Source organism: Sciurus vulgaris (genome assembly GCF_902686455.1).
Source record: "Sciurus vulgaris genome assembly, chromosome: 9".
In the NCBI taxonomy this organism is placed as follows: domain Eukaryota; kingdom Metazoa; phylum Chordata; class Mammalia; order Rodentia; family Sciuridae; genus Sciurus; species Sciurus vulgaris.
In genome coordinates, this window is record NC_136469.1 from 47,248,898 (window position 1) to 47,274,747 (window position 25,850).

The window sequence follows — 25,850 nt, forward strand, 5'->3', positions numbered from 1 at the left end:
CAAAAAAAGAGATGGGGTTATGGCTCAGTAGTTAACCCCTGAGTTCAATCCCTGGTACCAAAAATAAATAAAAGAAAGAAAGGAAGATCCAAAGACCCAGACAGTTCTCTCTACATTTATGCTTAGGTTTGATGGAGAATGAACAACTATGGAAAAATGTGATTGGACAAATTAGATTTTTTAAAAATCTAATGATAATAGACTGAAGGGGAACCCAACAAGTTCTCTCTGTTAAGATTCCTCTTGGCCTGTCTATGAAGTGCTCCTTCCTCCTAGATATGGGGTAGGACCCTCCTGAAAGAGGGTCTTCAAGAAAGAAGAGAAGAGAGAGAGTAACCTTTCAATCTTTTATGGCTTGGTTTGGGGAAAGAGATTGTAGTTTCTACAACTTGCTTTGTATGAGAAAAAGGGATAGATGAGAGGATGGCAGGGAGACAAGCAGGCAGGAAGAGATCAGAGAAGCCTTGCACCTGAGTCTCTCAATGCCCTTTAAAGTACTCAGCATTCCAAAACAACATACCTTGGGGTATCATGTTCTGAGCCCCAACAGCAATTACAGCTGAGGTGAGGAAGGGACACAGTAGAGAATGTGATCTCAATTCTTCTCTTTCATTCATTGGAAACTAATGTCCACACATCAGATGGCTTCAGAGCCGCCCAAGGCTCTCTGCCCTACCTCTGTTATTATGCAATTTAGTTCCCGAAAAAATATTTTGATCTGTAGGGGGCAGAGGGAATTAGGAACTATACAGAATGTACCTGTTACTGCCATTGGTGCTTGACATTCATGACCTCATTTGATTCTCATAATAAACATGTTATTATCTTCATTTCATAGATGGCCAAACTAAGGCTCAGAGCAATTAGTGTTTGCCAAGTTCATATTGCTTGCAAGTGCTAGCACGAGGATTCAAATCTACTTATTTTCTGACTTGATAGCCCAGACTCAAACTGTTGTTCCATTATGTCTCACAGTTGCCTGTAGAGTGGATTTCTCTCTCTCCCTCCTCCTTAGAAAGAGTTGTATTACCCTAAAATCAAAAATCTATAGCCAAACTCTCTTGTTGGCAGACAAATGGTACTACTGGCAAGAAGTTTGTTCTTTGATGAAAGCACTTAAGATCCCAGCTAGAATGTGGATGGGGAGTGGGAAAAGAAAGTGCTTCTTACCTCTCATTCAGCACTTCCCTTGGCTCAGAGAGGAACAGAGCTACCAATGTGTATAAATTAAAGAAATAAAACTTGATGCCTGAAAATCACAAAGTATAAATTCAGACTTGGATACCATACTTCCCTACAAGCAGATGTAATTATAGTGCTTTTCCAGGAGTACTTGTTATGGGATTGATTTTACTTTATTGGCTACAAATAGATAGCAAAAAACAAGATAACCATATACTTTGCCTCTATTAAGCATGTAATCAATGAAATATCTTCCAGCCAATGACCTAATTCTTTTTCCAGACAACAAGGAGAATTATCTACCAAACTAGTGTATTAAATATACCAAATTCTTTATTCTTTTTTTTTTTTTTTTTTGGGGGGGGGGGGTTTAGTCAGCTTTCTCACTGCTGTGACTGAAAGACCTGACCAGATCAACTGTAGAGGAGGAAAGATTTATTTAAGGGTTCATGGTTTCAGAGGTTGCAATCCATAGACAGAGGCTCCATTCCTCAGGACATGAGGTGTGGCAGGACATCATGGCAGAAGAGTGTGACAGAGGGAAACAGCTCATATGATCATCAGAAAGCAGAGAGAGAGAGAGACTCCACTTTCCAGGTACAAAATATATACCCCATAGCCACACCCCCAATTAACCACTTCCTCCAGACACACTCCACCTGTCTCCAGTTACCATACAGTTAACCCCATCAGGGATTAATTCAATGACTTGGTTAAGGCTGTAGCCCAATCATTTCTCCTCCAAACCTTGCATTGTCTCACATGTGAGCTTTTCAGGGACACCACATCTAAACCATAACAGGGGTTAAAGGAGACCAAATCTAGGAGTATTTTACCCCTGGGCTACATCCCAGTCATATTTTTTAATTATTATTATTTATTTATTTTGAAACAGGGTCTCACTAAGTTGCCCAGGTTGGCCTCAAACTTTAGAACCTCCTGCCTCAGCCTCCAGAGCAGCTGGATTACAGATGTGTACCACACGAGACCCTTAACACATCCAAGTTCTTAACAGCATAAACTGAAGTTATCCTTAAAGTGAACCACATTCTTATGCTTTTATTCTAAAATTTTGGATCAAAAGAAATTGTGAGTTCCTATTATTCCAAAAAGAAAAAAGAAATCTAGTTAAGGGGTAACAGATGCAAGGCTTAAAAATAATGTACTTCTTTTCAAAACATTCTATAATAAGCATGTATCAGTTTTACAATAGAACAACAATAAAAGAAATAGAAAACTATGCAAACGAAATTCACATCCTTTATATCAGGGCAAAACTTCTCTATTTTTCTACTTCATTCGGCTCCACATTTTTCCATGTTTCTAATAGTTGCAAATCAACTAAGCTGGAAGGTGGAAAGTTATATAAAGCGTAGCATTTCTGTTTCTTACACATATCAGACCAAATTAGTTTCAACGTACACATATTAGACCAAATTCGTGTCTGATACATACCTTGTATCATCAGACAAACATTTTTTTCTGCTATAGTTAGCTTAAAGTATTAATTTATTGTTGTGTGTGTGGTGCGGGGCATTGAACCCAGAGCTCTCTACCACTGAGCTACACATCCAGTCTCACTTTCGTGAGACTCAGAATTAAATACCAAACACCTAAAATGACAATCGCCTCTGCTAGTAGCCATTTTATAGTTATCAACAATGCTGATCATTGTAGGTTGTGGATCCTTTTTGTTTTTTGCAGTACTGGGATTGGATCCAAGGGCGTTCTACTACTGAGTCACATTTCCAGACCTTTCTGTTTTTTATTTTGAGGCAGGATTTAGCTAAATTGCTAAGGCTCACCTCAAATTTGATATTCTCCTACCTCTGCCTCCTGAGTTGCTGGGATTACTATGCACCACCACACCCAGCTGGATCCTTACTGATATTAACAAACTCAAATGCCATAGCAACCCTACCTGTTTACTGAGGATGAGGATACTTTCACATTCTTCAAATGTTTTATTGCTGTTATGCCCAATTCTGATACCGTGCCTGATACAAAATTTATAGTATTGCCCACTGAAAACAGTGCTATATGTTAGGATGTTTTGAAAAACAAAATAAAATGTGTTTTATGTTCTCTAAAATTACACAACAGGGCGGCGACCGTGGACTCGAGCGTGACTCTGCCAGGTCGCCTACCTTCCTCAGGTGACTCGGGCCCCAGGTCATTGCCGGCGGCCACCTGCGAGGTTTAGCTGCAGTCCCGTGAGGCGCCCCGGGGTCTCTCCGAGCGGTAGCAGCGGGACCATGGAGAAGGGCCCGGTTCGGGCACCGGCGGAGAAGCCGCGGGGAGCCAGGTGCACCAATGGATTTCCCGAGCGGGAACCGGGAACCGTCGCGGCCCGGGCCAAGCCTGCCGGCGGAGAAGTCCCCGCGGCCCGAGGCCAAAAGCCCCCAGCCCGCGGACGGCTGGAAGGGCGAAGGACCTAGCGGCGTGGAGGATAACGAGCTGAACCTCCCCAACCTGGCGGCCGCCTACTCGTCCATCCTGCGCTCGCTGGGCGAGGACCCCCAGCGGCAGGGGCTGCTCAAGACGCCTTTGAGGGCGGCCACAGCCATGCAGTTCTTCACCAAGGGCTACCAAGAGACCATCTCAGATGTCCTGAATGATGCTATATTTGATGAAGATCATGATGAGATGGTGATTGTGAAGGACATAGATATGTTTTCCATGTGTGAACATCATCTAGTTCCATTTGTTGGAAAGGTCCATATCGCTTATCTTCCTAACAAGCAAGTCCTTGGCCTCAGCAAACTTGCCAGGATTGTAGAAATCTATAGTAGAAGACTGCAAGTTCAAGAACGTCTCACAAAACAAATTGCAGTGGCAATCACAGAGGCCTTGCAACCTGCAGGACTTGGGGTAGTGGTTGAAGCAACACACATGTGTATGGTAATGCGAGGGGTGCAGAAAATGAACAGCAAAACTGTGACCAGTACAATGCTGGGTGTGTTCCGGGAAGACCCCAAGACGCGGGAGGAGTTTCTCACTCTCATTCGGAGCTGAACTTGAGCGAGCAAGGCCCGGCCCAGGTTCTGCCATCAGTGGCGTTGTCTTCATTGTACCTCCCCTTTTCAATTGTTACAGATGTTAACTTTATTCCTTGTCACTAATTGTATTTAAAATTATTTATAAAGTCAAATTAAAGATGATTCACACAGGGGCAAGCCCCGCGCTTTCTTCCTGCCACCTTTGAGGGGCAGTGTCTGAGGTGAACTGCCAGTAGCCTAAGTCACATGCACAAACCACTGCCATTCAGATAACCCAAGGGTGCAGGGGAGGAGGAGAGTGTGTGTGTGGAGTTGAAATCCTACCGTGATCTGTCTCATCAGCATGGGAGAATCGGGCATGGGAGAAACCTATGGCCAATATGTTCCTTTTTCCTCTGCCACAGAAATGGTATAATGCTGAACGTGCTCTAATAATTTATGAACAGTGTGTAGCATTGCTCTGTGAATTCAAAGTCCAGCAGCTCCATTTTGATCATGTTTATTCACTCGTGACATTTTTTTTTTTTTTTACGTATTTATCAACTATCCATTTTTAACATTTGTCACCAAGGGAATATCTGTTTTTTAATTTTACTGTGAGTTAAAAAGGCACATTTTACCTTCTTTCTTAATTCAAGTACAGGGAATCGGTTCCTGGAGTTGTTTACGAGTTATTCTCATGTCAACATACAGGGATTTAGACATTTAACTCTCTGTGCCTTGATGAGAATATCACACCAGTTTAGAGTGTAGATACTTTTACCTTTTTTTTAAAAGCCATTATTTTATAAGTCTTAGTACTGACACTGCAAATAACTAGTCCCACAGCTGTCTCTTTAGAAGTTTCTTGGGAGTTTACTTCGTATGTTCCATGTAGATGCCTCCAAACATTTTTATTTTGATCTTATGAAATATTTTTCTAAAGATTTCTAGAAACTTTTCAGAGTGCTCATCTTTGTCAGGTCTGAAGAACCCTAGCTTCCACAAGCCCGAAAGAGTGCAGATGAACTGAGCGTGGCCCCTGGGAGCTGCGCCACTATCCTCACAAAGCTGTGCTGTGTTTGTGAAAATGCGCTGAGTGCTCTGGTCTTGTATTCCTTTCAGTCCACGTGGGTCTGGGTCTTGTCCTCAGTGTGACTCTGTTCAGGTGGTGTAGGTCTTTCAGTCCAGAAAGCTGTTGCCTTATTACCGTTTATATTAAATTTTATTCCACTGGGGCAGTGTGGGCCAAATTTAAACAAAAACTCCAAACTCCCCCACAAAAACAGCACAGTTACTCTACAAAGAAGTCTCTTATTTGGTCAGCATAGTGCTCTTCAGATTAATCCCATACCTGAAAAAAAAAAATTAACTATGTTGCTTACTTGAACTGTGATCATCCTATCTCTGCCACTTAGATGCCATTTAGCTTATAATGGAGCAAGATGGAAGAGGTTTCTTTCTTTTCTTTTTCTTCTTTTTTAAAAATCTCTACTACTTTCCCCTGGTCTTTTATTGTATTTGGAGTACAATGGCGGTTGATTTTTGAGTTCCATGTTAAATCTAATTTGGAATCAACATTAACCTGCTTAATATTTAGATATTCCTGGATAGAATTCCAACTCATGTTTGGTATTTTAAAGTAAAATCAAGTATGACTTGAAGGACCAAAGAAATTGTTAGCTATAAATTCATCTTTGTAGGGCTAGGGATATAGCTCAGTGGGAGAGCACTTGCCTACCATGTGCAAGGTCCTGGGTTCAATCCCCAACACTGCAAATAAATAAATCAATAATCGTTTTTGGAGATCATTTTTATTCCTTTGGAGTTACTTTGTCCTGACATTCCCTAGAAGTGTTCTTAGAAATTGTGTTGTATCCATAGGTAAATTGTCTCATTGGTAAATGCAAAGTAATGATCTTGTCTGTTTTACTCTGGACTGTAGTACTTCAAAATTACTTTTTCATATTCATGATACTGAATCTATTTGGGGGGATCTTTAAGAATTTGATGCATTTAAATATACTGTTCAGTTACATTGTTTGAATTTTATGTATGTATATTCCTGACATTGGTTCTATTTAAATTATTAAAGTGTTATAACTTTGTAAAAAATAAAATAAAATAAAATAAAATTACACAACATATTTTAACATTATTAAAGAAATAACCATATGACAAACATAAGTATGCCCTTTATTTCTGTTACTTATAAAGATAAAATGTATTTGGAAACCCACCTAAGTAGTTGTTTTTTGTTTGTTTTGTTTTGTTTTGTTTTGTTTTGTTGGTACCGTGGATTTAACTCAGGGGCACTCGACCACTGAGCCACATCCCCAGCCCTATTTTTCATTTTCTTTAGAGACAGGGTCTCACTGAGTTGCTTAGTGCCTCACTTTTGCTGAGGCTGGCTTTGACCTCTCCATCCTCCTGCCTCAGCCTCCCGAACTGCTAGGATTATAGGCATACACCCCCGCCCAGCTTAAGTAGATATTTTTAATTCTCATATTTAAACAAGTATAGGCAGCTCTAGGGGGTTTCTGTACTTGAACTTGATTTTCGAACACTTATGTTCTTGTTTCCTAAGAAGCTCCCAGAATAATGCCAAACCATTTTTATGAATGTATACCCTCATAGATGTCAATCTTCAGAAATCCAGTCTCACCTGTTCCTTCAGATTCAAGGGAAAGCCTTGCTAGAGTGAGGGTGCCCTCTACAACATCCCTGACAAATGGCACCCAGCCTCTGTTTGAACGCTCCAAGCATAGGTCCTCCCTGCCTCACAAGTTGTCTAATACCACTCTCAAACACCTCCACCTATGAGAACAATCTCATTTTAAGCAGAAATCTGTTTCCTGTAGTCTCCACCTAATAATGTACCTTCTGAAGCCACAGGGAATAAATTTAACCCCTCTTCTCAAATATTTCTTCAAATAAAGAGTTGTATGGCCAGGCATGATGGCGCATGCCTGTGATCCCAGCTTTTCAGGAGGCCAGCCTGGGCAACTTAACAAGACCCTGTCTCAAAATAAATAAAAATAAAAAGGACTGAAGATGTAGCTCAGTGGTTGAATATCCCCCCGGGGTTCAATCCCCAGTGTCAAACAAACAAACAAACAAATAGACATTAAATAAATAAATGTTAAATAAATAAATGATGCAAGTAAATGTTAAATAAATAAATAATTGCAGGTACCTTAACTATTCCTCCCATATCCTTCAAGCCCTCCCTTAGAAATGTTCCAATTTGTCAAAACCCGTTTTAAAATGTGGGAGCTTAGAAAGAATATTCAGATACTATATAAGTCTACATAGTACAGAGTAACCCAAAGGCAGTGCCTCCTCAGCATGGGCCTTGACCAATGGAGTGGTCAAAATTAGTCCACTCAGACTGTCTGTCCCCTTCCAGAACTTGCCGTAGAGAACATACGGATGATTGAATGGAAGGGAAGAGGAAGAGAGCAGCCACCCAGAAAGATACCAGAAGACAAAGTCCAGGTCCTGGTTAATACAGTAAACTCCTCCACGTAAAGATTATAGGAGTAGATCTCTGAGGGTTGGGGATATAGCTCAGTTGGTAAAAAAAAAAAAAAAAAAAAATAGGAGTAGATCTCTTGACTTGTGACCCAAAAATTAAAAAGTGAGCTATCTTTATACAAGTCTATCCTGAATAGAGAGTTTATTTTGGGGAGGAGCAGAAGGTCATTTACATACTTTTACTTCTTTTTTATCTACTTGGCTTTAATTTTGACATTGCATTTTTTAAAAAAACTCAAAAGAGCACTTGTAGACCAAAATAAATTAAACTGATTTGCAAGAGATTTAAGAGATACATGTGACTTGAATAACATGAATAAAAATGTTTGCTTTTATACTTAATTGTCACAGATGACCAAAAGCATTACAAATTCTAGTGGCAAGCTGACACAAACAGAAGCCTCCTAAATCTTTTTTTTCACACAATCCCTGGGTAATAACCAATCATTTCCAAAAAGATGGAAATTAGAGCTGTGTGTATAGTTCAGTGTAGTTCAGTGGTAGAGAATACACTTGCCTAGCATAGGATCAGTCTCCAGTGTCACACACACACACACAATCACACACAAAGGGGGGCGGATCTACACCTGCACATCATATTGCCATTATTTTTAGACACACGAAGAATAATTTTGTAAGCCATAATGGTTTGATCAACATTATAAAAAGTTTATAGAATATCCCAAAATAAAATTGGCTTTCTTTCTTTTATTTTTTTCTTTTTTTGTGGTGCTGGGGATAGAACTCAGGGACTTGTGCTTGCAAAGCAAGCACTCCACCGACTGAGCTATCTCCCCAGCCCCTAAAATTGGCTTTCTTATAGCAGAATTTAAATATTAAAGACTCTATGGTTCCAACTGGTAACATAGAATAAGTGGGTCAGCTTTATAAGGATTTACAAAGAAATAAGTAGCAAAAAGATTTGAAGAAATCAGATACTAAAATATGATTTGCTGTGCCTAGTAGAATATCTTTTTAAAGTTCTAAACCAAAAGTCTTTATCTGAAATATATTCCTAGACTTTCCCTGAAGAGAGGGATATGTTAAAGTTGAAACCTTTTGCAAAACAAGTTTAAATTCAGCAAGAAAAAAAAAAAAAGAAAGAAAGAAATGAACATTCAGTTTTCCAAGAAAGTCTCAATTAACAATCTACCTATCATTTAGAAATGTTAATCACTGGGGGAAAAAAAATACTAATTGGTATGATTTCTATTCCAAAGAAAGCACCCAGTGTCTAGTTCTACAATCGTGTATACCAATAGCACCGGAGCCACTGTGGCTTGGCAGGGGACATTTGTGTTATGGGTGGCTTCTACGTTTATTCACCCCAGATATCAGGCTTTATTTTACCTTTTTGGAGCTTATATAAGAAAAAGTCACTACCCTCGGGAGGCTGAAGCAGGAGGATGGCAAATTCAAAGCCAGCCTCAGCAACAGTGAGGCGCTAACAACTCAGTCTCTAAATAAAATAGAAAATAGGGCTGGAGATGTGGCTCAGTGGCTCAGTGCCCCTGAGTTCAATCCCAGGTACAACCCCACCAAAAAAAAAAGTCACTACTGCCTCAACAACCAAGGATCACAGGAAAAAAGGTGTTAGTAATCCAAACTGAATAAAAACAGGCTAAGAATTTTTAAAAATCAGGCATGATGTTGCAGTATCTACAGTCCAGGTAGTCAGGAGGCTGAGGCAGGAAGATCAGCCTCTGCAACATAGCAAGACCCCATCTCAAAAAAGAAAAAAATCCAAAAGAGAGAGCTGAAGAAGCATGGGACAGTGTGCAGTAAGAAAGGATAAACTTGCTACAAACCATCCATATGTACAAACTCTTGCATCATTCACATCCAAAACCTACAGAACTTTCCAGATTTATTTCTCCCTAGAGCAAGCAGCTCTTTCACCAAAGATACTTAGAAGTCATTTGCTATAAGATAATTTATTATAAATATAAGACTCACTCTCTTTCCATACTCTTCTGGTTATTCTCCTCTTGTTTTATTTTATTAGTCACATAGTCAAACTCAGTAAACATTTTTCAATTCAACCACATTATCTGCATTGTCTACTTTATCTATGTGCCGTTCCAATTGCCCTTAAGGGGTGCTATACTTTTCCGTAAAACCACATAAAATGTAGTCTGTCATAAGAATTAGTTTCTGGAATATTTTCAAGGAGAATCAAATAAAATCCAATCAAATATGTCCTAGAAGGAAAATAAGATATTAATTTCACATTTTTTATCCACTAATTTTGTCATCCTGATAGAAGTTCATGTTTTTACTTATGAGTATGCTTTATGTGTTCACAGGAGAATTGCTTGTCATAACAAAAGACTGGAAAGAGCCCAAATGTCCGTCAGTAGGAAGCTGATTAATATATTACTTTTTTTATATAATGAGCGGATACTATACAGATAGTTTAACTTAATTAAGTTCATGTATTTTCACTATTATATAGTATGTGGTGTGATTATATCACAATATGTTTTAAAAACATATTAACATGAGGCTAGGGATATAGCTCAGTTGGTAGAGTGCCTGCCTCTCAAGCACAAAGCCCTGGGTTCAATCCCCAGCACCGCAAAAAAAAAAAAAAAAAAAAAAAAATTAACATAACTAGATCTCATAAATAAATTGAAGACAAAAATCAAATTGCCAAAATGCTAAGAGAATTCTACTCTGAAAGTTAAAAATACAAGAATCAACTCTGTCTACTGTTAAGTACACACCATATGAAGTAAAAGTACAAAGTGACGCATAGGAATGATATGGTTATTACCCAGGAATAGGAATGAGAATACTTGGTTAGACCATGTGACATTACCAATGTCCAAACTTTTTTTTTTTATTGTAAACAAATGGGATACATGTTGTTTCTCTGTTTGTACATGGCATAAAGGCATACCATTTGTGTCAACATTTTTATCATTTTTGACCCACAAAACAATAATCTCATATGATTCAACATACCATATAAACCATCTGCAATTATGTTAACAAGTTTTATTCTTTTTTTTTTTTTTTTTTTTTGGTAGAGCGGAAGACAGGGTTATACTAGGATTTAACCCAAGGATGCTTTACCACTGAGCCACATCCTAGCCCCTTTTATTTTTTATTTTGAGTCAGGATTTCACTAAGCTACCTAGGGCCTCACTAAATTGCTGAGGCTGGCTTTCAACTTGCAATCCTCCTACCTCAGCCTCCAGAGTCACTAGGATTACAGGCCTGTGCCACTATACCCAGCTACTGGGTTTTATTATTAAACCGAGAGATTTATATACATGTATTCACATGAACCCATGAGAATTCATCAACTATTTAGCTCTTTGACCCTAGACAAGTTATTCGACCTAGTTTTTTTACCTGAAAAAATGGGAGCAATGATATATATCCCACACAGGCACAGTGACGATTTTTTTTTTTTTTTTTTTTTTTTTTGAGACAAGATCTTGCTAAATTGCCTAGATTGGCCTTGAACTTGAACTTGTGATTCTTCTGCTTTACCTGCTCTAGTCACTGGGATTATAGGCCTGGCTTTTTTTTTTTTTTTTTTGCTTTTTTTTTTTTTTTTGGCAATTTTTTTACATTGGGATCCAAGGCTTGGGGTGTAGCTCAGTGGTACAGTACTTGCCTAGCATATGTGAAGTACTGAGTATTTATTCCCAGCACTACCAAAAAAAACAGAATCCAGATAGGATCATGCTTTATTTTACAATTGCTCAACAACCATTTTCCTAGTAATCATTAAAACAACTTTTACAATTAACATCAAAATGATAAAGAATCGGTCCATTTTTTGGTTTTTGGACAGTTTGGGCTTTGAGTTTTTTTGTTGGGGAGGGGTGGGTTTTTTTTTTTTTTTTTATGAAACAAGATATAAACACTATTGGTGGAACTGGGTGTGGTGGCACACACTTGTAATCCCAGTGTCTCAGGAGACTGATATAGAGGATTCCAAGTTCAAAGACATCCTCAGCAAGTATTTTAGTCAGTTATTTCACTGCTATGACTAAAGGATCTGACCAGAACAATTGTAGAAAAGGAAGTTTAGTTGAGGGTTTATGTTTTCAGAGGTCTTAGTCCATACAAGACTGGCTCCACTCCTCAGGGCTGGAAGTGAGGCAGAACATCATGGCTGAAGAGTATGGCAGAGGGAAGCAGCACACATGATGATCAGTAAGCAGAGAGAGCCTCCACTGTCCAGATACAAAATATATATCCCATAGCCACGACCCTAATGAAGCACTTCTTCCAGCCACACCCCACCTACCTCCAGTTACCACTCAGTTAATCCCATCAGGGATTAATTCACTGATTAGGATAATGCTATGACCCAATCATTACTCCTCCAAACCTTCTTGCATTGTCTCACATGTGAGCTTTTGGAGGATACCCGATGTCCAAACCATAACAGCAAGTTAATGAGATCCTACTTCAAAATTTTAAAATAAGATAAATATAGAGTGACTGGTGATATAGCTCATTGGTAAAATTTCCCTAGAACCCAAAAGAAAAAAGAAAAAAAAAATAAAAAATAAAACACTCTTAGTGGCCTGGGGATGTAGGTCAGTGGTAGAGAAATTGCCTAACATGCACAATCCCCAACACTGAAGGAGAATTTTTGAAAAAACACTATTAGTTACCACTATAGGCATAAGGGGAAGTCAAGGATGGCAAGATTTTTACTTTTCATTTTTTACTCTTTGGTGTTTACCTTATTACCATTTGCACATATTACATATGCTAATATAGAAATAAACAGATTAATATAAAAATAAAGGAACAAACCAAATTTACCAATGCAATCTTTTGTGGCATTACCATCAAATGGCATTTTTAAAAAAAGAAATACTATCGAAAACTAAAAAATTAAACTCACTTCCACTAAATTATAGCAGTTTTACAATTACATATTATTATTTCTTATGAATTATTACTCTATGAACTACATTTTAATACAATGATTATGCTACATACAGTTAGCTATAGTACAGCTACCTCAATATGTAGATTCCTTTGGAATTCACTTCTTTTGTAATTATAATTCTTTTCTTCCTAAACTATTGTGCCTCTGTGAATTAGACTCCCAGCCTTGGGTCTAAATTGAAATGAGTATCCTTGGTGCACCAGCAAGAGAATTTTGAAATCTTTAGTCTGGAATATTGTAGTTTAGCAAAACTTAATGGCATTGTCCTTGACTGGGGATGCACAAGCAAATTCATTTCCTGTCAGCCTCACGGAAACTAAGGAGCTTTCCAACTGCAGTTTTCACTGAGGCTGATGACTGGGGCCGTGCAGAGAGGGCTCTGAGAGCATGATGCCATCTTCTGGCAGAGTTCCTGGGAGAAAAAAGCCGTGAAAGATGCCTTGCAATAAACCCCTGGCTCTGGGAAAATAGAATGTCAGACTCTACCATATTTTTTTTATTTTCCTCCTACTTGAGGAATATGTTCAGGTGAAGGCCAGAGTTAGTATAAGTTTGATAAAATAACTGTGAAAAGGTCTGAAATTAAAATATAAATGTCTAACATAAGGCAGTTAGAATATTCCATACTCCAAGAATTTGGAGAAAATGCTAAATCCAGTAGTAATAACCTGAGGATTACTCTCATATAGTGACACAATTGAGATGATTATGTAAGAAAATGAAAGAAAATGAAAACTCTCCAGACTATTATACTTGGCTGTCAATAAGAATTGGTCTCTGATTTTTTAAAAAGCAGAATTATCCCCAAAATTATTTATTCCACATTTATGTCAAAAGCTGAACATATCTATAGAGAATATACCAGGATCTTTCCAAGAGTGTAGCTCCACGGGCCTTGAAAACAGTTTTGCTAAGTGAGGACTGCAGATCACCCACACTGAATGATGATATAGTGAACTTGCACAGGGGCTGACTTCAATTTCTAACCACTTTGGTACAAATTAGATTTCCCTAGAGGTTCAAATTGCTGTAAAGAACAGGTAATTTAAGCCTAGTTGGCAGGTCAGAAATCAGTGGTAACTACTGGGGCTGCCAGTAGTGGTGGTGTTGAGAAGCAAGAAGTTATTATACATTCAATTTCCTCTATGCCAAAAGTTAACTAAACAAATGCCATTCCAGGCAATGTTGTGCTGTGTGGTTACCTGACTGCCACTCCAGCATCAAGCCACTCCCCTTCCCCACCAGACAAAACCAAGAATAATCTAGCTAAAGATGCTGTTGCAGGCTGGTGTCCTTTCTCAAAAACCGGTTCCACACAGTTATTCCAAGAGACAAGTGAGGCACCCATAAATGCCTACCTACTCCAGAAGAAATAGACATGACAAACCCTGGAAGAAGAGGGACAGTTTGTTCTATTTCAGTCTCCCAGTACCTTAGCATACATGAATCTTGTGTCCTCTGCAAATATCTGTTCACATTACAGTTAACTGGATGGCACATTTCAGGATTTGGATTTAGCCAGTCACTGCAGTAACTGGATGCTAACAAAATTTAAATAATGTATATTCGTAGTGCACTTAATGTATATTGATAGGATAATGTATATTTGTGCTTTCCTTTTGAAAGCACTTTCATTATATGCTTTGCTGATTTCTTTCCACAAGCTTGAGAGGGATCTAGAAGAGTTATCCTGACTTACAAAAGTTATCCTGACTGACCAATATTATAGGGAACTTTTCTGAAGATACCAAGATGGCAGCAAATATGAGCCTCAAGCTGTGGAATATCACATCTCGTGACCTTTCCTCCATTCCATGTGTGTATTATCAAATTCCAGCAATGTGGACTGGAGATATAGTTCAGCCATCAAGTACTTATCTTATTCCCAGCACCTTAACAAACAAACAAACAAAAAATTCAACCAATAGAAAAGAGAAGTGTTACTTAGTCCTTCAGTAACACAAGCTAGGTACTAAATAATGTGGGACAGCTAACAGATAATGGAAATCATAATAAATGTTTTGTTATCACTTTAGTAAGTGATATGTCAAAACTAAAAAAAAAAAAAAAGAAAAAAAAAAGAAAAGAGAAGAGTTAGTAACAGCCAATCTGAATTGCTCTTCGAGGTCTCAGTGCCATGAACAGGACTTTTCTCCTGTTTGTAACTAATGACATTGAGGACAAACTATGGCATGTGGGCGTATTGAAAATTATAAGACGAAGAAATCTGAGACGTGACATTCTGACCTTCCCCTGAAGCAGGTCATAAAGCTCTCCTATAAGAGATGCACCCTTTTTTTTTTTTTTTTTTTTTTGGGTACTGGAGATTGAACCCGGGGTGCTTAACCACTAAGTCACATCCCCAACCCTCTATTGATTTTGAGACAGGGTCTTTCTAAATTGGGGCCTTTCCTAAATTGCTGAGGCTGGGATTATAGGCATGCACCACTGCACCCACCATGAGACGCCTTCTTTATGCCCAAGGATCTTCCTTATCTCTGAAGACACCGTCCTTCCCCCAGTTTATAGCCATTATCTTATACTACTTTTGTTCTACCATACTTCTTCATGACTTTCCACTCTTCATCAAACCTAGCATAAAAACACTCACGTTTAATCGCTTCCTCAGGACTTCATTTCATTAGGAAGGCTCCCATGTTGTGCAAAACCTATGTTAAATAAATTTGTATATTTTTCTCTTGCTAATCTATCTTTTGTTAAAAGGGTCCTGGCCAAGAAATCAGAAGGTGAAGGGAAAAGGATATTTGCATTCCCTTCTGAGCTGCCTGCACTGCCACTTCTTCCTGGCAGAATCTCCTGTTTTTCCTATCCAAGGTCAAATTTTGGAGGTCTTTGTCTCCTGTGCTAAAGTGGTTAGACTGTATTTTGTAAAAAAGGAGCTTTCAAAATGCAGTCACCAGACCATCAGCATCAGCATCATGCTTGGAAATTATGAGTAATGCAATTCTTTGGATTCACTCTTTTTTTTTTTTTTTTTTGGTAGTGGGGTTTGAACTCAGGGGTGCTCTACTACTGAGCTACATTCCCTACATCCCTGTCGGTTTTTATTTATTTATTTTTTATTTTTTACAAAGGGTCCCACTAATTTGCTTAGGGTCAAACCAAGTTGCCAAGGCTGGCCTGGAATTTATGATCCTCCTGCCTCAGTCTCCCAAGTCACTGAGATTATAGGCATGTGCCACTGTGCCTGGCTTGGTCCCACTCTTAACCCACTAAATCAGAAAATTTGTTTTAACAGGGTGAGTCTAGTGCATAATTTTGAAAACTATGACTAAAAGGTAGTGAGTAGTGGTTTAAATTTAAAAAATGATGTATCAGATCTGTGTTTCAGAGATAGTTCAAATGATATAAACTGAATCCAGGAGAACAAAAGGAAATCAACATTTTTGCTGTATCTATTAAGTATTGAGTACCAGGCACATTGTGGCTATTTATGTCCTGCTTTGACAGAAAACCAATAAGTTAGTCTCTGCCCAGACCCCAAAGAGCCTTCAGTACAGTTCCCTCCAATAAGTTCCCCTCATATATGAATATACAACCAGTTAAACTCCCCATCATGTACAACTGCAAGAATGGGATCCTAATTGGAATGAGTTACACTCCATTATGTATAATATGTTCAAATACACTCTACTGTCATGTATACCTGAAAAGAACAAATAAAAAATAAGTTCCCCTCAAATCACCCAACCTCACCCTCTTCTAGGCCAGAATCCTGATGATTCTGTCCTGTCCTGTCTCGGAGACCACACTGACATTCATTTCCTGTGACCCAGACCATAGACAAAAAGACTCTGGTGCTGAATGAGGACTTGTTCATTCCCACTCTGACGGTCCGAAAGCCTGTCTCACAACATCAAGATGGAAATATGCCAATATCCCACCCAGCATCTTGTTCAAAAGAGGCCCCCTGTAGATTTTCTTTTAGAAATTTTATGTAGGTGTTAGAAACTCTTGTTCTTACAGGAAATGTGAAGCTATAAGGCTCTCTGAGGCATCAACAGAGGTTTTCACAAGAGAAGATACCACAGAGAATGCCATCCCAACCAAGTGTTCCAATGACCTCCAGTGGCCCCGGTGTTCCGGCCCTCCACATTCGCTCCCGATGCTGGTGCCTCCACATCTCTGTTCCAAGGGAAACTGGAACCCTCCCCAGCACCGGCTACAGTGAAAACTGCTCCCCTCCCACCTAACTAGAGTTATGGAAAACGGAGCCTGGGTCATGGGATGCTTTCGGATGCCCTGCCTATTGCTGGCTGAACAAACAGAAAACCTACAGAAGGTTCAGTCACACTACATCCACACTCGCTGGACTCCTGACAGGGGCACAGGACTGGGAGGGCTGAAACATCTCTGAAGGTGAAGGTCAGGATCACCAGAGAAGGGAGAAATCAACAGATGAGAATCTGCAGGCACCTAGAGAAACTGGTTTTGTTGTTATTTGATGTAGAATTTGATGGGAAAAGAAAAGAACATACTAGTGCAAAGACTATTGTCTAATCCAGGAAAACTGTAGTATGCAGGGCTATCCAGAGGAACAGAATCGGTAGTATATACATCCACCTATCCAGCCACACGCATGAGCACGCGCATACACAGGTTAGGAGAAATCGGTTTGAGTGATTAAGTCCCAAAATTTGCAATCGGTAAGGTAGAGACCCAGGAAAGGCAGTGGTGTAAATTCTAGTCTAAATTCAAAGACTTGGATACCAGTACTATTCCCAGTCACTATGGCGGCTGAAAGGGTCACATATTTCAGCAAGTTCCCCTAGGGGGCAATATTACTCCTGCTTGGGAATCACTTAGTTGGGGGTCTTAGACGGTGACATTCAAAAACTAAGGTTTTAAAACTGTCACTTTAAAAGACAACGGTAGGGGCAGAAAAGTGTGACACCTTTCCTCACACACTGACCCCTATAGTTAAAAGAAAGAAAGAAAAAAAAAAGTTTACAAGAGAAAAGCAGAACACAGGTTCACCTCCACTGGCATGAAAATTATTTGCACATCTCGGGACTCTGTTTTTTTCTCAGCCACCCCTTTATATTTTTGGCTAAAATGTTAGTTCATGCACTTGCCTAGCATGCAAGAGGCCTAAGGTTCAACCCCTAGTAATGAAAATACAAAAGTTGGTCCATGAGGAGGCCAGACACTGTAATCCCAGTCACTTGGGAGGCGGAGCCAGGAGGATCACAAATTTGAGGCCAGTCTCAGCAACTGCAAGGCCCTAAAGCACCTTAGTAAGACCCTGTCTCAAAATAAAAAATCAAATAAAAAATAAAAAAGAACTGGGAATATAGTTTAATGGTAAAGTGCCTCTAGGTTCAATTCCCAGTACAAAAAAAAAAAAAAAAAAATTTTTTTTTTTTTTGAGGGAAGAACCTTAGTGGCAATGGGAATTTTGTGAACATTTTCCAAGAGAGAACTTCACCAATAAGTCCAATGACAGGCAAAAAAGTTTCATGATGAAGCCCAGCAACAGCAGTGGCATTTCAGATGGGGACCAGCAAGACCCAGCTGCTACAGAGCCTGAAGAACAAAAAAGAAAAATGTCTGACACCCGCAGAAGAAAAACAACAAACTCTGTAGCAAAACCACTGCCAAGTCATCCACTAGTGCTCAGAACCAGCCAAAATAACCCTTGCCCCTCCTAACGGCCGGGCCTAAAGGAGAAAACATTTGTGAATGGAAATCCACAGCACCTGGTGCAACAGGTTCTGTCTGTGAAGGTGGTGTGTTTTTTTTCTAGAAATTTTTATCAGATAATTTGTTTAAACCACCAAAGGTTACAGATGCCAGAATCTATCATTGCAACATCAACAGTCTGGGAGTTATCTGTGTAGACATCTTTAAAGATAACTGGAGTCCTGCTCTGACTGTTTCAAAGGATTTGCTAGCTATTCGTTGCCTTTCGACAGACTGCAGCCCTGTGGATCCTCTGGTTGGAAGCACAGTCACTCAGTATTTGACCAACAGAGCAGAACATGACAGGATAGCCAGACAGTGGACCAAGAAATGCACAACATAATTCACATGATTTGTATGCAGTGTGAGAGAGCAGAAGGCATCCATCCTTCCCCTGTGTGACAAATCTTTACAGGCTTTACAATATGGACTTCTGCGCATATGTAATACTGATTCTACTCTCTACTTTTGTTCACTGGAAACTGGGAGACTTCGCAAAAAGGGTAAATGCCATCAAGAGCAGAACTTCATAGCTGTAGATTAGTTATGTTTAAAATGCTTGGGTCAGGTGGTGCACACCTGTGATCCCAGCATTTTGGGAGACTGAAATGGGAAGATTGCAAGCTCAAGACCAGCCTCAGCAACTTAGCAAAACCCTTTCTCAAAATAAAAAGGGCTGGATATGTAGCCCAGTGGTAAAGTGCCCCTGAGTTCGATCCTCAGTACCATAAATAAATTAATTAATTAAATGCCTACTTACAAGTCTTGCTTCCTTGACATATCAAAATGTATTTTGTCATGTACTAAGGGTACCGGGCCTTAAGTCTATCAAGGTATTATAGGGCATTTTCACCTAATTCACTATCTCTATGAGGTTATAAAAGCAACTGCAAATGACTAAGAATTTTGTCATTTGTATTAAACCCAGATCTATTTCTGAACCAGTGTGTGGTTCACACTGTTGTGAAAATGCTTTACCTTTTACCTTTGTCAGTTTGTGATGAAAGAACTTCCTTTTATTCTTTTTTTTTTGTAGCTCAAAGGGCACTGATGTATCATCTCGAACATAATAAACATGCTTCTGCAGGTATAAATAAAAATGTTTCATGTGACATGGGCCTTCATAAATAAAGACCCAGGGACCCAGGGAAAACTACTTCTTTATGCTTAGGTTGGATGAAGAATAGACAGCCATATAGAGATGTGATTGGAAAAATGGGTGCTATCTAATGGTAAAAGACTGAAGAGCTGGGAAGCTCAGCAAGGCCTGTGTGCTCAGATTCTTCTTGGACCCTGCTCAGAATCCTTCCTTCTCAGTATTGGGCAGGACCCCTTTTGCAGCCAGGTCTTAAGATTGACTTACTGTCAGACAAATTAGATCAGAGGATCTTTTTATGGCCAGCTCTTACACAGAAAGATGAGGAAAGGTTAGAGTAATATTTCTAGGTTTTATAATTGGCTTAGGGGAGTGGGGTTCTAGTTCCTATGGTCTTGCTTGGAAAGAGGAATTCTAGTTTCTATGGCCATCCTTGGGGGGCAAGGGGAAGCAGGAGAAAGAAGAAGAGGAGGAGAACAGAAAGATCCTGCTTTGGAGACCCTTTCCTTCAGGTCAAAGTGTTCAGCATGCCAAGGCATCATATTCTGAGCCCCAACTCACGTCAGAAGTCCTGATAGGAGTGCGAAGGACAGGCAAGGAGATGGTTCCTGAGGGTAAAACAGTGGCGCCTAATATTAAAACAGTAAAGTAAATATGGGTTTCAGTGAACTTAAAAGAGCAGACTGAGTGAGTAGAAAAAATGTCACAAGATAGCAAATGATTAAAGACTAACAGGAAAAAAAAAAGTCTAAAGTCACCTGTAGTCAGGAGCAACTTAAACCAAGATAATGGTAAAATACAGCTTCAATCCTTCAAATTCAAAATGGAGACAGTGCACTTCAGAGTGGTGGTGCCCACCTGTAATCCCAGCCAACTCTAATCCCAGCAATTCCAGAGGCAGGAGGATCACACACTCAAATCCAGCCTGGGCCATTTAGCAAGATCTTGTCTCAAGAAATAAAAAGGGCTGCGGGTGTAGCTCAGTAGTAGAGCACCCCCAGTTTCAATCTCTACTACTGGAAAAGGAAGGAAGAGGAGGAGGAGGAAGAGGAAAATGAAACTATCAGAGGATAGCAGTGCATCAAGAGATTGATGTGTCGACAAAATAAAGAAAAGAGCTTCAAAAAAAGAGGGAACACTCAAAGGCTGACAAAGGGTATAGGAAGGCTTTAAAAAAGGGAGAGAGCTGAAGGTCTATCAGTTGCCAAGCACGTGAAAGTTCCTGAGTTCAACCCCAAGCATCTCAAAAAAAATTTAAAAGGCAGAAAGAGAAGGAGAACTTGCATTAGACAACTAGTGGTTGCTGAACTTCAAAAGAAGCTTCTCCATAGAAAACCAGAATGCAGGGGATGGAAGAGTAAGTAGTCAGTAAGGGAGTAGAGAGTGAATACAGTGTGTGTGTGTTGGTGATGAAAGGTGAAGTGCACGTTGACAGGACCAAAAGAAGCTTCTATGGCACTGCAGGTAACATCAAGAACTGAGAGGTGCACCTCTCAGGTTGAAATCTGCACACTGCCAAATACCAGGTGTGTGTCTTTGAACAAATTCTTTCTTTCTCTGTGTTTCATTCAGTTCCTTCTCTGCAACAAAGCTCATAAAGCTCATAAAGCTCATAGTGATACCTCCTCCCCTTTTTTTTTTCCCCCTTGATGACAGGGTGTCACTATGCTGCCCAGGCTGACCTTCCATTCCAGGACTTTCTACCTGAGTAGCTGGGACCACAAGCACGTGCCACAATGGCTGCTGCGCTCCTCATAAAGTTGTGAGGATTAAGTAGAGGACTGCATATAAAATATAAACACTAAACACTTTTTCCTTGAAAATCTCTGTAGGCAAATAGGAATATGGAAAAGAAGAGTGAAGAGACACAGAAGATAAAAGAAACACAGTAATTATGTGGAGAGAATACTGGAGGAAGATCACAGAGGTGGAGTCTTAACTGGGTTCTCCCATTTGCCAGTAAATTAAGTGTTTCTGGACTGTGGCTGTAAAATGGGATCACCATATCCTATCCCATAAGGATGTTGTCTGATAAAATGAGACGATGTATGGTTAAGAATACAGATAAATGAGCTGGGTGTGGTGGTGCATGCCAGTAATCACAGTGATTTTGGAGTCTGAGGCAATAAGATAGCAAGTTCAAGACCAGCATGAGCCATTTAGCAAGACCCTGTCTCAAAAATAAATAAATAAAGGACTTGGGATGTGGCTCAGTGATAAAGTGCTCCCAAGTCCAATCCTGCAAAAAAAAAAAAAAAAAAAAAAAATAGGTAAATACAGAACAAGAGGGTCCACACCTATAATCCCAGCTACTCAGAAGGCTGAAGCAGGAGGACCCAGAAGTTCAAGGCCAGACTGGAAAATTTGGTGATATCCTATCTTAAAAATAAAGCTTTAGAAAGGGTTGGATATTGCTCAAAAGTAGAACCAAAAAATAAAAAAGTAGAGTGTCCTGGATTCAATTCCTAGTACTGTGGTGGAGCGGGGTAAAGCGTGGAGGTGAGGTGGTGCGCTTACACCAGGACCAGGTGGAAACAGCTCAGTATTGACACTAGAGGGAGACTGTCTATCACTGACAAGAGCCTCAGCGACCAAGGCTTGTACTGCAATTCAAGAGATGCAGTCCTGGGAGTACTGCCTGTTCACCATGTTTTCAGTTTAGAGCTGAAATGGGGACCCTGGCCCAGAGAGGAAGAAGCCAGTGCAAAGGGGGCAGAAGAAAGGTAATTTCCAGTGAAAGAAAATGCAACAAAGTATCTAAGGAGAGCTCTGCCTGGAAATGTTTACAGTTGCTGTTGTTTTAAGTAAATGAGACAAGTCATTTTAATAATGTAACACAAGTGCTGCAGGTGGTAGCACCCAGCTACTAGGGAGACTGAGACAGGAGAATCACTTGAGCCTGTGAGTCTGAGACCAAGCTGGGCAACTATAGATGCTTTCTCAAAAAATAAATCAATAAATAAAAATAATATAACACAAGTAAAGTTTCCATGGCTGACAGAACTCCGGAAATTAACTTCTACAGTTGTGTATGGGTTTTTCCATTAGTGGAAACAGGAACTGCTAAATTAGAGGAAATTGAGAGTAGAGTCAAACTACTTATAAGATTCCAGGAAAACCTTTCAAGAAAAGCTGAATGGTCCAGGCCTACAAGTACAGGAAGGAGGATCACAAGTTCTAGGCAAGCCTGGGTGACTTAGCAAGAACCTGTCTCAAAATAAAAAACAAAAAGGCTGAAAATGTCACTCAGAGGCAGCGCACCCCTGGGTTCAATTCCTAGTACCACAAGGAAAAAAATATGCATACACAAAAAATTAAAGACAAGTTTCTGAGTTAAGGGAATAATTTGAGAAAATCTAATTGAAGCTTAACTCTCAGGTTAGAAGCTGCCTCGGGATCTGAGTCCTAACTCCCATAACTCCCACAGGCAGACCCATGTAAGCAAAACTTGAATCTCCATGGCTAGACCCTATCTAAAATGATATAAAGTGAAAATTCATACAAAATGTGTTTGGTAAAGTTTCATGAACAATTTGCAAAGGTGAGTAAAAATATCCCGTGGTCCCCCAATAAAGACCCAAATGAAGGCCTAATAGTGAAAAGATAAAAGAGTATAAAATAACCACTGTTCACAGACAGGTCAGCCCCCTTTTCTTTAGCATAGGAATACTACATGCCTCTATTTACCTGTTAGGCCTACCCTCTTTTTTTGCAATACAGACTTGCATTGTCATGGATTGGCAAAACCTGTGAAATCTCTTAGCAATTGCCAAAAGCAATTTCAAATGGCTCTCAGCCTCTCTATCTCCTTGATGCCGTCCAGAGGCATGGATTTGGCGCAGGGTGGCGAGGCTCTTGATTCCGGGGAACCCCCAGGAACCCTGGCTCTGGAACCTGGAACTTGGAACCTTCAACCTCAAACTCCAATCCACGGCCCTGGAGGAGAGCCGGCTTATATCCCCTCCAGGAGGTGAAGGGTAGGGCTGACGCCAATTATGCAAAGATTAGGCGAGGAGGTAGCTGCCCAATCATGGCAAAGGTTAAAAAAAACGAGCAGGCACAATCAGGAGCACTTGGGAACACTTGTGCACACTTTGTGTGCGTGGTGAACTTAATTGAATAAGGCCAAGGATAAATCACCTGGGTGTGCTTATGTTAATCAACCTCCTCACTGCCGATGTGACCAAAACAACTTCTGGCTGGCTGCCAGGCGCCATCTTGGCGAGTCAGCATGGCATAGCCCTCAACACTCTTCGCACTGTGTAAGCAACAATAATAACCCAATTTTGGGGATTGAACTCAGGGCCTCACGCATGCTAGGCAAGTGCTCTAGTGCTAAGCTATATTCCTGAGTCCCCAAAATAACCTAATTTGAAGGATGTATTAAAGTTAACAAGTGGACTGGGGTTGTGTCTCAGTGGTAGCTACTCACCCAGCATGAGTGAGGCCCTGGGTTCAATCCTCAGCAATACATAAAATAAAATTCTTAAGCACCACTTAATATATAAAATAAAAGTAATAAATGGCAAAGAATTAGCATCCCCAGTTTAGAGATGAAAAGACTGAAGCTCAGAAAGGACATACAGCAACAAACAGCCTCCTTCTTGGAGTGTTAACAAGGACATTTCAAATATTTGTAGGTACTTCCCTCCCACTAGTGACGGCTGGACACACTGACCTTGAACTGGGTCCCTTAACACGTTCAACTGGATGATTCTGCTGAAAGTTTTCCAAAAGAAAACTAAAAAGTTTTCCATTTATCTTATACTTTATACTTCTATAATCTGATTTCTAGGTCAGGGCAAATTCCACTGTACTTATCTTTTGAATATTATTATCTAAAATCTATAGACCAAGCAAGGCATGGTGGCACATGCTTGTAATCTCAGCAACTATGGAGGCTAAGGAGGAAGTTTTAAGGCCAGGTAAAGGAACTTAGCAAGACCCTCAGCAATTTAGCAAGAACCATGTCTCAAAAACAGGGGAGTGGGGGGTGGGGATGTAGCTAAGTGGTAAAGCATCTCTGGCTTCAATCGCCAGTGCCAAAATAATAAAAATAAAATAAAATCTATAGATGAAAAAACGTTGTAAATTATCACTCCAGTTTTATATTTTGTTTGATACTCAGCTTTCTAGATAAAATTTTCAAGGAATTCAGCTCCAAAGTATGTTCCTTAATGTCTTCTATACCTTCTGAGATCTATAGTCCAATTCTTACTTTTATTTTTATTTTTTGTGCTGGAAATACAATTCTAGGCCAGGCACATCCTAAAGTGTACTCTACCATTGAGCCCAGCAACTCTTTTCTGTTTAAATGAACTGACCAGTCCGACTCATCATCAAGCTTTCCAAAATTGCTTGCAGGAGTTATTACTTTAATCCAATGAGCACTTCCCTCCTGTCGTTTGAAAATTTAATTTCTTCCTAAAGAAATAATTTAATTCTATGCATATTCAATATCAACTAACTGGATTTTTAAAAACTTTACTGGAACAGTAAGTTCCTGCCACAAGAGGGCACTAGAAATTTGGAAGCATAAACCCCCCCCAAAAAAAACAACTTTTCACAAAGCCTTTTCACAAAGCAATTTAAAAAAAAAAATTTTTTTTATTTTTTTTTAAATATACAAGTTACAGTGTCAAAAATACTTAGGATAACATTCATGTTGCTTAATTTTATTTTTTCCACTAAACATTTTCAAACTGGTTTTTAAACATTGCAACTAAATGTTTTAAACTCTTAAGAAAGTATGCAAAATATTTCTTAGCATGCATTTTATGTTTCAATTATTTATTTAAACATAAAGAAAATATTTTTTACTCTGGGGGTGTATCTCAGTGGTACTCTGCATACATGAAGAACTGGGTTGAATACCCACTAACAAAGAAAAGAAAGAAAGTCAAATATTTTTACTTAAGCAACGAATTGAATGCCAAAGAAAAAGGCTAGAGGTCTATGTTTCTAATCTTAAAAGCACTAATTGACTGGGGCACCTTGGGTAGATTCACACCCTACTGTGGTTATTTACCTGAAATGTCTTTCCCTCAAGTCCAGCAAATTCAAGACCCAAACCAAATGTTGGTCCAGTTCTCTCTAATATCACATCACCTACGCAGAAAAATTAATCATTTTTTCCTCTGGGTTTCTCTATAATTTACCACTCGGTGTACCCAATGTACATAAATAAAGGAAATGTTTCTTAAAAATCTTATGTGCCTAAAAACCTACCAGTCTGAGTTCCCTCCCTCAAAGAGTTGATAAGATAATAGAGTAACATTTTTTTAATGCATTATGTGCAAAAACAGGAGAATAATAAAGGAAAAGGTATGGAGGAGGAAGATCAGGAACAATATATGACATTTATTATTAAAAGAAATATTTCCAAGCACTACTTTTCACTCAATTTGGAAGAGAATTTCATTTTTACTTA

General features: G+C 39.5%; 2 protein-coding genes and 1 pseudogene across 6 annotated transcripts in view; 2 read left to right on the forward strand and 1 right to left on the reverse strand.

Annotated features, from left to right (window-relative positions):
* ANK2 (ankyrin 2) overlaps nucleotides 1-25,850 on the reverse strand; it is a 694,188-nt gene that overhangs the window by 619,448 nt on the left and 48,890 nt on the right. The window lies entirely within an intron of this gene.
* Nucleotides 3,385-4,351, forward strand: LOC306670128 (GTP cyclohydrolase 1-like). The gene is given in 2 exon segments (XM_079154661.1): nucleotides 3,385-3,532; nucleotides 3,534-4,351. Coding segments are annotated over 2 exon segments (759 nt in total). The 5' UTR covers nucleotides 3,385-3,437; the 3' UTR covers nucleotides 4,198-4,351.
* On the forward strand, nucleotides 17,580-20,991 carry LOC306670129 (ubiquitin-conjugating enzyme E2 E3-like; annotated as a pseudogene). Its single transcript has one exon. The product of its transcript is annotated as a ubiquitin-conjugating enzyme E2 E3-like (transcript).